This window comes from Cololabis saira, chromosome 8 (assembly GCF_033807715.1).
Source record: "Cololabis saira isolate AMF1-May2022 chromosome 8, fColSai1.1, whole genome shotgun sequence".
Taxonomy (NCBI): Eukaryota; Metazoa; Chordata; class Actinopteri; order Beloniformes; family Belonidae; genus Cololabis; species Cololabis saira.
This window is the reverse complement of record NC_084594.1, coordinates 30,925,770-30,937,828: the sequence shown is the minus strand read 5'-3', so window position 1 is coordinate 30,937,828 and position 12,059 is coordinate 30,925,770. Positions and strand designations below refer to the sequence as shown.

General features: G+C 41.9%; 1 protein-coding gene across 1 annotated transcript; it reads right to left on the bottom strand.

Annotated features, from left to right (window-relative positions):
* Window positions 1-7,667: 7,667 nt before the first annotated feature.
* On the bottom strand, window positions 7,668-12,059 carry LOC133448830 (keratin, type II cytoskeletal 8-like). The gene is made up of 9 exons (XM_061727732.1): window positions 11,533-12,059; window positions 10,152-10,360; window positions 9,855-9,915; window positions 9,642-9,737; window positions 9,362-9,526; window positions 8,981-9,106; window positions 8,554-8,774; window positions 8,386-8,426; window positions 7,668-8,176 (listed from the first exon to the last, which is right to left on the bottom strand). The coding sequence occupies exons 1-9, from the start codon at window positions 11,974-11,976 to the stop codon at window positions 7,893-7,895; spliced, it is 1,647 nt and encodes a 548-aa protein (XP_061583716.1). The 5' UTR covers window positions 11,977-12,059; the 3' UTR covers window positions 7,668-7,892.

Below are 12,059 nucleotides of genomic sequence, written 5' to 3'. Positions count from 1 at the left end.
AGACCTAAATGTGTACTAGTCTGTGCATATCAATAAATATATGTGCAATGATGACGCGTGTCTGTTGTTCAATACAACTGATCAGACCAAGCGCGGACACAAGCTAGTCTGATCCAGACGGGTGGAGTTGGAACAAACTGTCACACAATGTCGAGAGAACGAGACAGATTCAGGAAATTTCCATCAGGGGATGAAAAAAGAAAAAAACAAAAGAAAATGGAAGAGTTTAATGCCTCTCTGAAAGGCTCGTTTGATAAATTTGTTACAAAAATCACAGATCCGACCAGGTCTCAAGCAGCCATGGGGCCCCGCGTTGAGGCAAGCCCAGATGATGATGAGGCAGGGGAAGGTATCCAGTATTTTGCTAATTGGAGAGTTAAAATTGCGCATATAGACACCCGATCCGACCCGAAAAACCCAAAAATTTCGCGCGCGCTCGCTAGGCACGCGCGAGGGCCCCCCTGGCTATTGCACACAGGGCCTCGCAAATCTCTCAAACGGCTCTGCATACGCATACACACACATACATACATACATACATACATATACACATACAGACATACGGTACATACTACAGCACACTTTGTCTTACTGCAAATTGTATTGGTCTTTGTAGATTTTACTTCTTATTTAACTATTCAATTTAATCAACACATTTAATTAAGATTTTCTGCAAAATGCTCACAATCGATAAGATAAGGATAATTTAATAGCATTTAATAGAGCATTGTAATAACGTATAAATAATACAAATCTAAAAATAGTCTGATAGACTGTTTAATATACAACACATGACTTATTTTGGAATACAAAGAACCAACTTGACTATGACTTTGCTATGTAAAATGTGAATTAAGTTTTATTAGTAACTTTGGTAAGTTTAAGATTTCATAAATAACATCGATGGAGGGGGGCCCAAAAATCACAGGCTGCCTAGTGTAGTCCATTTATTTAATCCGGCTCTGCTGACACATCCACAGCATTAATTATGCAGGGCAGGCTGCGAGAGTGCGGATGGGTTTTATTATAATTTACACATTCACCGGCTAGAAACGACAACAATCAAACAACAACAACCATTATTCATTGCATTATTACATTTGTGGGAAGTTATTACAACATTGAAAGTTGAAGATTTTCACTTCCCCACAAACTTAATAAATCTCTACAAACGTAATAGTTATTACATTTCTGGGAAATCGCGTGTTACGTTTGTAGTAGGCAGCGACTATTACGTTTGTGGGAAATGTATTACATTTGCAGGATTATTACATTAAAAGCTGCATATTTTTATTACGTTTTTGGTTTATTACATTTGTGGGCATTATTACATTGGCAGGCGTTACACCTCCCTCTGTCTTGCTGCGTCCACTCGAAACTTTCAGAAGAAATCAGACCAGAAACTCAAGTGGGTGGCAGGGTTTTTTTTTTCTCCCCGTGTAGCATTAAATCATTTGCCAGTCTTGCACATATTATACCAAGGCCCGTGCAGACAGATTCTAAATGACACAGATTAATACATTGATTTACTCTATTGCCCCCGGTTTCATTTTAATGCTTTGAGACTATTAAAACTGACAGTTTACATGACTAAATCATAAAACCCTGAAGAGTGATCATAACTCATTGTGTTCCTCTTCTGGCATTTATTTTACACCACTCAATCATCCCTTTTAGTCATTACAAGTCACTTAAATAATACTCTATTATTTCCCAAAGGTTATGTTTGGATATATGAGAATATATTACAAGCTCATGTTGTAATTGTGCGAATTATAGGGCAATTAAACTGCTTCATTGTGTTGCCAAGTTAACTCAGTTCATGACTAATATACAGGTTCCTTTGTGTGCTCACTTGTGTAGTCTGCGGTGTCTGACTGTAACATGTAGCATGGAAACACAAACGCTGAAATCAACGCAGGTTTTCTCCTCCGTGATCCATGTTAAAGGGGACCTATTATGAAAAACACGTTTTTTCTTGTTTTAACATATATAAAGTGGTCTCCCCTCACCCTGCCAGCACAGGGGAGACAAAATACCATGAATTTCTGCAAGCTCTCTGACCCCCGCCGGACAGAGTCCCCCAGTGTCACGTGGTTTTTTTTGAGCCGATTAAAATCTGCTCCCGTCGTTACGTAACGACGGGAGCAGATTTCCATAGGTTCGGCCTCCACTGCTGAAACCACGCCCACAACCAGCTCTCTCTACAGGCTGGAGCGGTCCTTCCTTCAGCCAGTCGGACGCGGCGCCGCGGCGGAGCGGATCCGGGTTAAATCATCCAGGTTCCCGGGTGGTTTGGGAGCTGGGTCCTTGGGGGTCCGTCCCAGGTCGGACCAGCTTCACCCTCCGAGATTTTCAGGCAAATCTGTCGGTTTGATCACCTGTAACCGACGATGCGCACAGGATGTGCTCCGGAGCTGATCTGTGCGCCCGCCGTGGGGTTGCAGCACCCGTCGCGCAGCATCCGCCGGGCAGATCCGGCTGAAATTCCGCTGCTCGGTCCCCGGGAGTCCCTGCTACCAGTCAAGGCGGGTTCCTGCGGTCCCGGCCGGTCGGAACCGGTCAGATTCCCCCGTTAAAGCCGCGGTGATGCGCGCTGCTCCCGGGCGCCCTGCGTGGCTCCGGGGCCAGCGTTCAGCATCCGCCGGGCAGATCCGGCTTAAATAGTGCATAAATGTTATTTATATACAACTCATATTTTATTTTTTTAACAATAAAGTTTCCATTTGTGAAAATTCAGTGTTGTGATAATTTACAGGCTCGGGCTGCTCTGGCGGAGCGAGGGTTTATCCTCCTCCCCTGCTACACGTCATTCAGGGAGCCAATCAGCACAGAGCCTCATTATCATACCCCCCCCTTCCCTAAAAATGAGGCACAGAAAAAGAGGTTAGAAGCGGTAAAACTAGTGACAGGGCCCACAGGCTGGATTTATGATTTATGTAGAAAAAACAAGCTTTAGATTGTTTTTAAGACATTCAAGGCCTGTTTAAAATATACATTAAATGCCATAATAGGTCACCTTTAAGATACAGCTCGGATGTAATTTTCGGTCATTCAAACTTTTGTGTCACATTTCATGGAAACGCGGTCAAATGCTGAATATAAATGTTAACTATTGTACATGGTGATCAATTCAGGAGAACACAGAATGTTCAAAAGTCAAACCTTGAAATATTGCCCCTTGTACTTGAAAATAGAGATATTCAGTCAGTTACATGAAAGTATCATTACATGAAAAGTAGTTTTGGTAAGTGACTCAGAGTAACGAGTGTGTAGGTGTGGATTCTGTTGAGATCGTTTGTCAGCCTGAGGGTAGCTAGCTGTTGCGTTCAGTTTTTGGTCTTTTTGTATTTTCATTATTTTCCAAATGGATATATTCAGATGACATCCAACAACAGCCACTTGAAAAATAGAAAGGCATTCACATTTGTCTCTCATTTAGGTGTGAATATATTTATCCTGCTTGGGATTCCTGCAACATTAGTAAACGGGGGCACATTGTGTAGGTTGCATAACATGAGGGTAAAACTGGTTCCTCTTAAGTGCATTACCTGCTGCCCTTCATTGACCTTTCTCTTTAGCTCTGGCTACTCTGCACCATCCCACACCATGAGCTTGTTGCACATCTGTGGTATTTCCTTACAATTCTGAACTTTCTTATTTGAAAAAAAGACTGTATTTGAAAAAAAAAACTATACACACTCCTGTGAAATTGCAGGTTACAAAAAGGTGACAATAGTAACGCGAATGTCAGCTGTATTAAATCTTTAATGCAATTTCAGCAAGACAACTCAAAACACTTTAATTGTAACAGATATTTTTATTTTTTTTAAACAGATAAAGCCCAGATTTGTGTGAAATTTTATGGATTGTAGACACAAGCAAGGAGTGATCAGGACTTGCCAAAACTTCCTGTAGTTTTCTCCTCATCATCTTTGGTGCAATAATCATCTTTGGAAGCATTTATATTGACATTTATATTGTTATGTCTGTGTCTATATTGTAAAAGCCTGCAATTTAATAAGGGTGTGTAGACTTTTTATATCCCAGGCATATTTGAAAACGCCCTGCAGTAAACATGATAGTGCAGCGGGCCATTGTCAGTGTCAGTTCATCACAGTGGACTGCAGCACAATCAGTCCCGCGTCCTTCCTGTGTCAAGAAAACACATACACAACTCTTTGGTAATGCAACAAGAAGTAGGCCGCGCGATATTGATTTATTCTGTAGTTTGCAGAGTTGTTGTCATTTATTGCTATGGTGCTTTATGGGAGATCAAACTGCTACTTATTAAAAAAAAAGTCAACATTGCATTACCATTCAAATTATTTCATGTCACAGAGAGAGATTCTGAATCCAGAAGCTGGTTTTCAGTAATAAGTGAATGTACAAGAAACCTTAGAGTATAACCGTGTTAGTCTTTTAAAAAAGTCTCCTTTTATAACTTTTAAAACTATTTCAGGGATTATGGCCTTGAACCTTTTGAAAGATTGAAACTTAAACATTAATGAAATGTTGTCTCAGAAAGAATTGCTCCAATCAATCCACTAAGAGTTGAAGTATGAATATGCATGATTTTATTTTTCTGGACCATGCAGTACTTATCAACCGATATCAACCGAAACACTTGCAACCTACTTTAGATGTACAGTATCTAAACTGTTCATCAGCTGACAAGGGTGGAGTGAATCACACGTTAGGTACGATTGTGCAATCTGTGACAATACCATGGTTACCATGTTTAGCTACTATCTGGATACTATGCTTGTGTACTGTGCTTTGTACTGTAATATGGTGGTTTGCACTGCTGCATCACAGGAAGATGATTCTGTATTTGTACCAGCGTGTTGGCATGGTGGCTTTCTGTGAGGCAGTTGTATGCTTTCCCTGTTCCTGGAGCATTATCTGTTGCTTCCCAGAGTCCAAAGACACACATGATTGGTTAATTATTGATTTTGAATCGCCTGTGTGTGCATGTGGCTCTCTGTATCTGTAAATTATCCCAACGATCGACTAATGAACAAGCGGGCCTCACCGACACACACTGGGACAAGTTCCAGCCCAAGTGAACCATCCAAAAGATAAAGGAGGTATACCCGGTGAACTGATAAACTGATAAATATCACCGTTTCACTTTTGTATTTGTTACATAGGTTACTCATTACTTACTGACATCTGTCCCATTCATAACCCCTACAAAGCAGCAAGCCCTGACAGTTACGCTTGTCATAAGAGTTTCATGAAGATAAAGCTAACATTATGTGGATTTCTGAGATTTGGCCCACTGTTTTGGATTCCTCCAGCCAAATCGCTTTCCCTGCCTTTACCACAGCTTTACTGGCAAGCTAGCTCTCTGGCGGCTGTGGTCATAAACTGTCTGTTGCTTGAGGTGTGGTCTTCCTTAAGCCAAATAATGCATTCACAGTATCTGACAGATACTTTCACCAGTTTCTCAGCAAAGATTTACTTCAGAGTTGGCCTGTAACTCAGTTTTCAGCTGTTCCAGTTATGTCAGGTCAACTGTTGCTGTGTTTCTGCACATATTTTGTGTACACAGTGTGTGTCTTTTCTGTGCTCATCATTTTTGTGCAGTTACCTCATCAGGTTTTTAAACCTGAACATGCTCTGCTCTGTCCCAGCGTTTGTCAGCGGCACATTACGAATCTGGGTGGGATTGTGGGACTTATGAAGTATTCTTTCGAAACACATGAGAGGATGTGTGGTCATGGGTGGAGCATCACCACCCGTTATTCGTGTTCAAACCTGTTTCTCAGTGGACTTGGAAGACATGTAGTCCTTTACTGAAAGTGAGAAAGGTCCTGTTCCCGAATCATGGATCACAAACCCTGATAACTTGAGTGGTAACGGATTTCCAGGTATCTAATAATAATAATAATGACTTGGATTTATATAGCGCCCTTCAAGGCACCCAGAGCGCTTTACAGAGATCATTATTCATTCATAGACATCCTCACTGGTGTCTATAATGCTTTGATACAACTTTACTCGCATCGGACTATGTAATGTATGATTCTTTGATGTGCATGCTTTGTGAACTTTAGATGCACATTTTGCAATAAAAACATACACACTTCATCTCTCTAAGTGAGCAATGGTATAAAACTTGACAATTACACTTGATAAAATCTTACACAAATGCATGCTTGTCAGTTTATTGTGTCACAGAGAAACTCCTGAGGCTAATGTGTTCCTGGAGCAAGACAGGCTGGGACCTGTTGCTGACTGTCACCCCCTATGATACGCTTTCATTGTCAAAACACTGTTAAAATCCTACATTGTTTTACTATGACTGTATTAACAAACCATAGTCACTAGATAGGAAGTTGTTTACAAGTCTTTTCACCTTTGTTGTTGAGTGTACATTACTGTATATTTAAAAGTCGCCTTTTTAATTGAAATACAAATAAATATGATGATTTCAAAGTTTTATAATGCAGTTACTCCCAGGAAAATGCCAATAAAACACCATGTAAATCTATATTTCATAATTTGTTGTTTTGCAAACAGGGTTCTAGGTATTTCCAATGGTGGTAAGCAGAAGTCACGAGGAGGTTGGTGACTGTTTTTAATTTGTTAGTGTTGCAAAACGTTTTTCTTCCCCAAATGACTCCTTTCAAAGGTGTTATGTTGTAAATGGCTCGCTCCCATCTCAGCTGTGCTTTGTAACAGTGACATCTAGTGGCTAAATGAGTGTAGTGCAATCAAGAACTGGACAGCTGAGGGGGGTCCGGGGCGTGGGGGACGCTGTCTTACATACCCAGGGACGACTAGACTCAACAGATGTACACTTGAAAGATACACTTGCACATAGGACCTTGGAGTGAGGGCCACTGTGAAAGGTGGTGCCCCCGACCTCACCCTCCCTGTTTTAACCACATTAGTCACACACACACTCATCACCAGGGGCAGGAGCGAGACTTACGTCACCCGTGTTTCCCGCATTTGGCCTGGGGCGGGGGGGCCGTGGTGGCCGGACACGGGCCGTGAGTAAGGGTGTCCTGCGATGGAAGATGCACTAAGCTTGCTGGCGGGGGGTTTCCTCCCGCCCTCTTCTGGTCCTCTGCGGGGCTGTGGGTGGCTTGGGTTCGGGTTTCTCCCTTGTCGACTTGTGGTCTCTCAGGTGGCGGGTTGTGCCCTCTCTCCTCCACTATAGTTACAGTTCAGGTACAGCATTGTTTTGACTTTAAACACACACACAGTTACACAGACATACACCTGCTCACTCACCTACATACTCACTCCACAGTTTTAGGGGACAGTTAATCGCAGTAGCCTAGCTTCAATTCAGTTTCAGAGACATGAAATGTTTCTGTTTGTTTTGTTTGTTTTCTCTCTTGCAGATTTCAATGGCTTGTGTGCCCGTTGTGTGTTTTCCTTTTTCTCTCATTTCAGACTAGCAGCGGATGACACCCCTCATTACAATATATATATATATATATATATATATATATATATATATATATATATATATATATATATATATATATATATATATATATATATATATATATATATAATATTTTTAAGAAAAGCACTATATTAAAATATATTAAAATGCATAGCCTATATATGCTTTAAGTTTTACCAAACTTGGTATTAACCATTAATATATATGCAGACAAAAAAAGAACTGGACAACTGGAATGTACTGTTGTTGACAGTTATGAATTTATTCAACCAAAGGAGTTTTAACAAAATCTCAGTCATAGCACAACTCCATCAGAGATGTCAGGAAAGAAGGTGTGTCTACACCAGTTTCAGCTGAAAGATTCAATTTATTTTGGGGGACATTAATGAAGTGAAAACAAATGTCGAGAGGGTGGAATTTTTCTTAACCTACAAGCTTGAAACTAAAACGCTTTAAGACAACATTACTCTTGAGCCACGGGTTCAGCCTCCGCCTGCTCCTCCTTCTTCTCCTCAGGATCCTGATCCTGCTGTTCCTCTTTCTCTTCCTTGTCCTCTTCTTTCTCTTCGGCCTTGATCGACACCGCCTCGGTCTTTGTTGCCTCGGTCTTTGTTACTGTTGTGCTCTTGACCACCCCACCTTCAAGGGCAGAGACTGATCCCCCGACAGACTTCATTCCATCATAGGAAGAGCTGACGTAGGACGGGATGCGAGAACTCTCCATGCTGTAGGCATTGTAATTCATGCCTGTATATTAAGAAGAGGACAAGGGTCATCGTTTTGTTTTTTTTAAAGAGCAAGATTTTGTGTCATCAAAATAATGAAGAAAAGATCCAACTTTCCTAAACTGTGTGAGTCTGATAACATTTTTTTATTTATTTTTTTTAGCTTGTGACTCAGGTTTCAGGAATGATGCTGTTACAGTTCATTTTCACGTAGGTAGAATATGGACTTACAGCTCTGCTTAGTCACATTTGTCTTGATTCCTGTTGCCAACCTACAAAAGAAAGAGAAGAATCTAAGAAAAACACGACTTGGAAAGTCATAGGGATAATGCTGCATCAGATGCAGCGACCATGACGACCACAGGTGGGCGCACAAATGTTCAAACAGCAAGAGCTTACCTGATCTCCTCTCCTTCAAGCAATTTCTTATAAGTGGCAATTTCAATGTCCAGAGCCAACTTGACATTCATCAGTTCCTGGTACTGGCGGACTTGCAGGGCCATATCCTGTTTGGCTCTCTGGAGCGCCTCCTCCAGGTCTCTGACGCGGAGCTTAGCATCCTTGATTGCCAGTTCGCCTCGCTCTTCTGCCTCTGCAATCTGACCTTCCAAACTATTACGCTAAGAGTAACGGAGCATGAGCAGAGGGATGGAGGAGAAACGTTTTAATTGTCTTTATACGGTAATATACCCACTTTTCTCAATTACTGCAGAATATTTTGGGGGATGCAGGATGAGGATTGTCAAAGGGATAAAATTTTATTGAATTGAATTTTGTTCAAGTAAGATATTTAAGCATGTATAAAACTTCAGATTTGAATCCCTACCTGTGCTTTAACCATGTCAATTTCGGACTGGAGTCTCATTATCCTGCGGTTCATGTCAGCGATCTCAGCCTTGGTTGACTTCAGGTCGTCACCATATCTTCCTGCACACTGCTGCATTTCTGCATACTGGGACAGCCAGGAATGAGCAAAGATATGAAGCAACAGAACTCGTAGATTATTTTCTTATTAATTGTTATTAGTTATTAGTTGTTGCCGAAAACTCCTCCAGTTCTATCACAAAAGCACTTAGCAAAACAACGACAATTCAGATTCACCATGTTTGCTTCCTTTTATGACTTTGGTGCATTTGTGAAAAATCTATATAAAAGATTATTTGTGTGTACACGGACACAAATAATTCACTGGCTTCAACTTCCCTACCTTGTTCTGGTACCACAGCTCAGCCTCTGCTCTGCTCTTGTTGGCAATCTCTTCGTACTGCGCACGCACTTCAGCGATGATGGCGTCCATGTCAAGATTACGGCTGTTGTCCATCTCCACCACCACAGAAATGTCCTTGATCTGGCTCTGCAGCTCATTGATTTCCTGCACAAGGTAATAAAGAAATTCAAGCAAGTGGAAAATGCACAGGAAACTATAATTGCTATCCTACTGAAGCAATTTGTTAATGCAGATCCATGAAGTAAAATAAGGTTCTCACTGCATCATAGATCTGCCTGAGGAAGTCAATCTCATCAGAGAGCGCGTCCAGTTTGGCCTCCAGCTCCACTTTCACCGTATAGGCTGCGTCTGTGTCCTTCAGTGGAAAAGATGAAATTACGAGGAATTATTATTAGAAGCAGCCCCAAACCCATACAGGAAGATATGGGTACTTTTGAGGAAAGTTATTATCGACATTAAAAACTAAACAAACCTTCTTTAAAAGGACAAAGTTGTTCTCACACTCATTACGCTTGTTGATCTCTTCCTCATACCTGGGTGAACAGAGAAAAGGCATTAAGACAACACTTTCAGTCGTATTCTTAGTCTTTTAAGTTCTTGCAACTCTTTTTTATAACTTTGTGTGCACAACTAAAGATTAAATAAAGTTGCGTGTGTCTGAAGAAATGCATTAGGGTGGATAAAAGTGTCAGCTAAAAGAATATGACATCACGTTTGGGGGAAAAAGAAACTCCTGTCTTGTATAATTAAGAAGTGTGACCCCACGCACTTGTTTTTGAAGTCCTCCACCAGGCCTGTCATGTGATTCAGGTCTGATTCCAGTTTGAATTTTTCATGTCCCAAGTTGTCCAGCTGTTTACGGAGGTTGGCAATGTAGGCCTCGAACATGCTATCGATGTTGGAGTGAGATGTGGTGTGTTCCTGCAGAAGCTTCCACTTGGTCTCAAGCATTTTATTTTGCTGTTCAAGGAAGCGGACCTGGAGACAAGATCATTCGAGAAAGACTGGTGAGAAAAAAGGAAAACCATTTGATTATGGAGATATGTGTTTGTCTTCTGTTCTGTTCTTGTTGTATGGAGAAATGCATAATAAACAGAAAGGAGACTTTGAGACATGGTGGATTGAGGAAGGAAAATAAAAATGAATGTAAAGAGTGGGAGAAATGCAACATAAACTCTACCTATATTCACTTTAACACAATGTGGCACTATTTCTCCCAGCTTTTCTTTTCGGTGCTCTGACCTTGGGTGGGGCTCACTCAGCAAACACCACCAGAGACACACAGCTCAGCGTGCATATGTGTGTGCCATTTTATAGTACCATGGGTGGGAGAAACAGCTTTTTTTCATTCCTGTGTGCCTCCTTAAACAAGAATATCCATTTGTGAGTTATTGGGAGAGATAACTGAAAAAAAACGAATGGTCTCTGCTGGAAAACACTTTGCTGGTTGGTGAAAAACCTTGCTCATTTTAACATTGCAGTTGTCATATTAAAAAAAAAAAAAAAAGGTGTATGGCAAGCACTTTGGCCACTATATGGCCTCAGAAAAGTAATTGGTGGGGTCTTTCTGTGGTCAACTGCTTCTTTTTTGTGTGTGTGTTTTTTCCTGTTGCTGTTTTTTTTTTTAAAAACCTCCTCGCCTTCTGGTTTGAATCTGCACAGGCTGCCAATATGCAGGCAATGAGACCCGAATGAGGTCAGTTACACAAACTTTATTTTCAACAAAGCTAGAAGTGTGCCAGAACTGCATCTGCTTTCATAACCACTTATTTGTGCAGGATATTGTTCATATGTTGGATGTAGCTCTGAAGCAAGGATGTTTAGTTGTTCTTGTCAGTTCTGGATCCAGTGTGATCTTCTTATCTCAGCTCTGCGATCTGGCCTGAGAGGCAGCTTAGCCCTCCCACAGAGGAAGCAATATCCCCTCAGATTTGTTCCCCGTGTGGGACGGCTCATTGTTATGAACAATATAAGTCTCGATGGAACCGTTTCAAGGGCAATCTCCATTGTGAGACCACTTTCAACAGTTTGTTTTGGCTTTCCTTTTAGTCATTTTCTTTGCAGTTCCTGTACTTCTACTTTTACTTGTGTGACTTTTACACAAATATGATGACAGTTTTTGTATGTGTGCAAATCTTGGGCGGACTGACCTTGTCGATGAAGGATGCAAAGCGATTGTTCAGGGTCTTGATCTGCTCCTTCTCCTGGGTGCGGATTACTTGGATGTTGGGATCGATCTCCAGGTTTAAGGGAGCCAGTAGGCTCTTGTTCACAGTCACCGCCGTGATGGGGGCCACCATTTCACCTGCCATGCCAGCTCCCATACCTCCTCCAAAGCCGAGATAGCCAAACTCCACTCCACCTCCTCTTTGTCCAGAGCCTCCAGCTGCAAACCCCCTGAACCCCCCAGCAGCCACACCTGCACCACAGCTGCCCACGCCTCCATAGGAGCTCCGGACGGCGTAGCTCTGTCTGGAACTCCCCATGCCATGGCCTCCGTAGCCGGAGAAGGAGCGACTGCTGTAGCCCTGGCTGGGGCCCCTGGAGGATGACACACTGGAGAGGGTGGTGGTCTTCACAGCTCTGACAGACATGATCGCGGAGGGAGTCTAGGGCACAGAGGTGGTGTGAGATGAGAAGAGACTCTGCAGAGGGAATGAGATCCAGGCAGATAGAC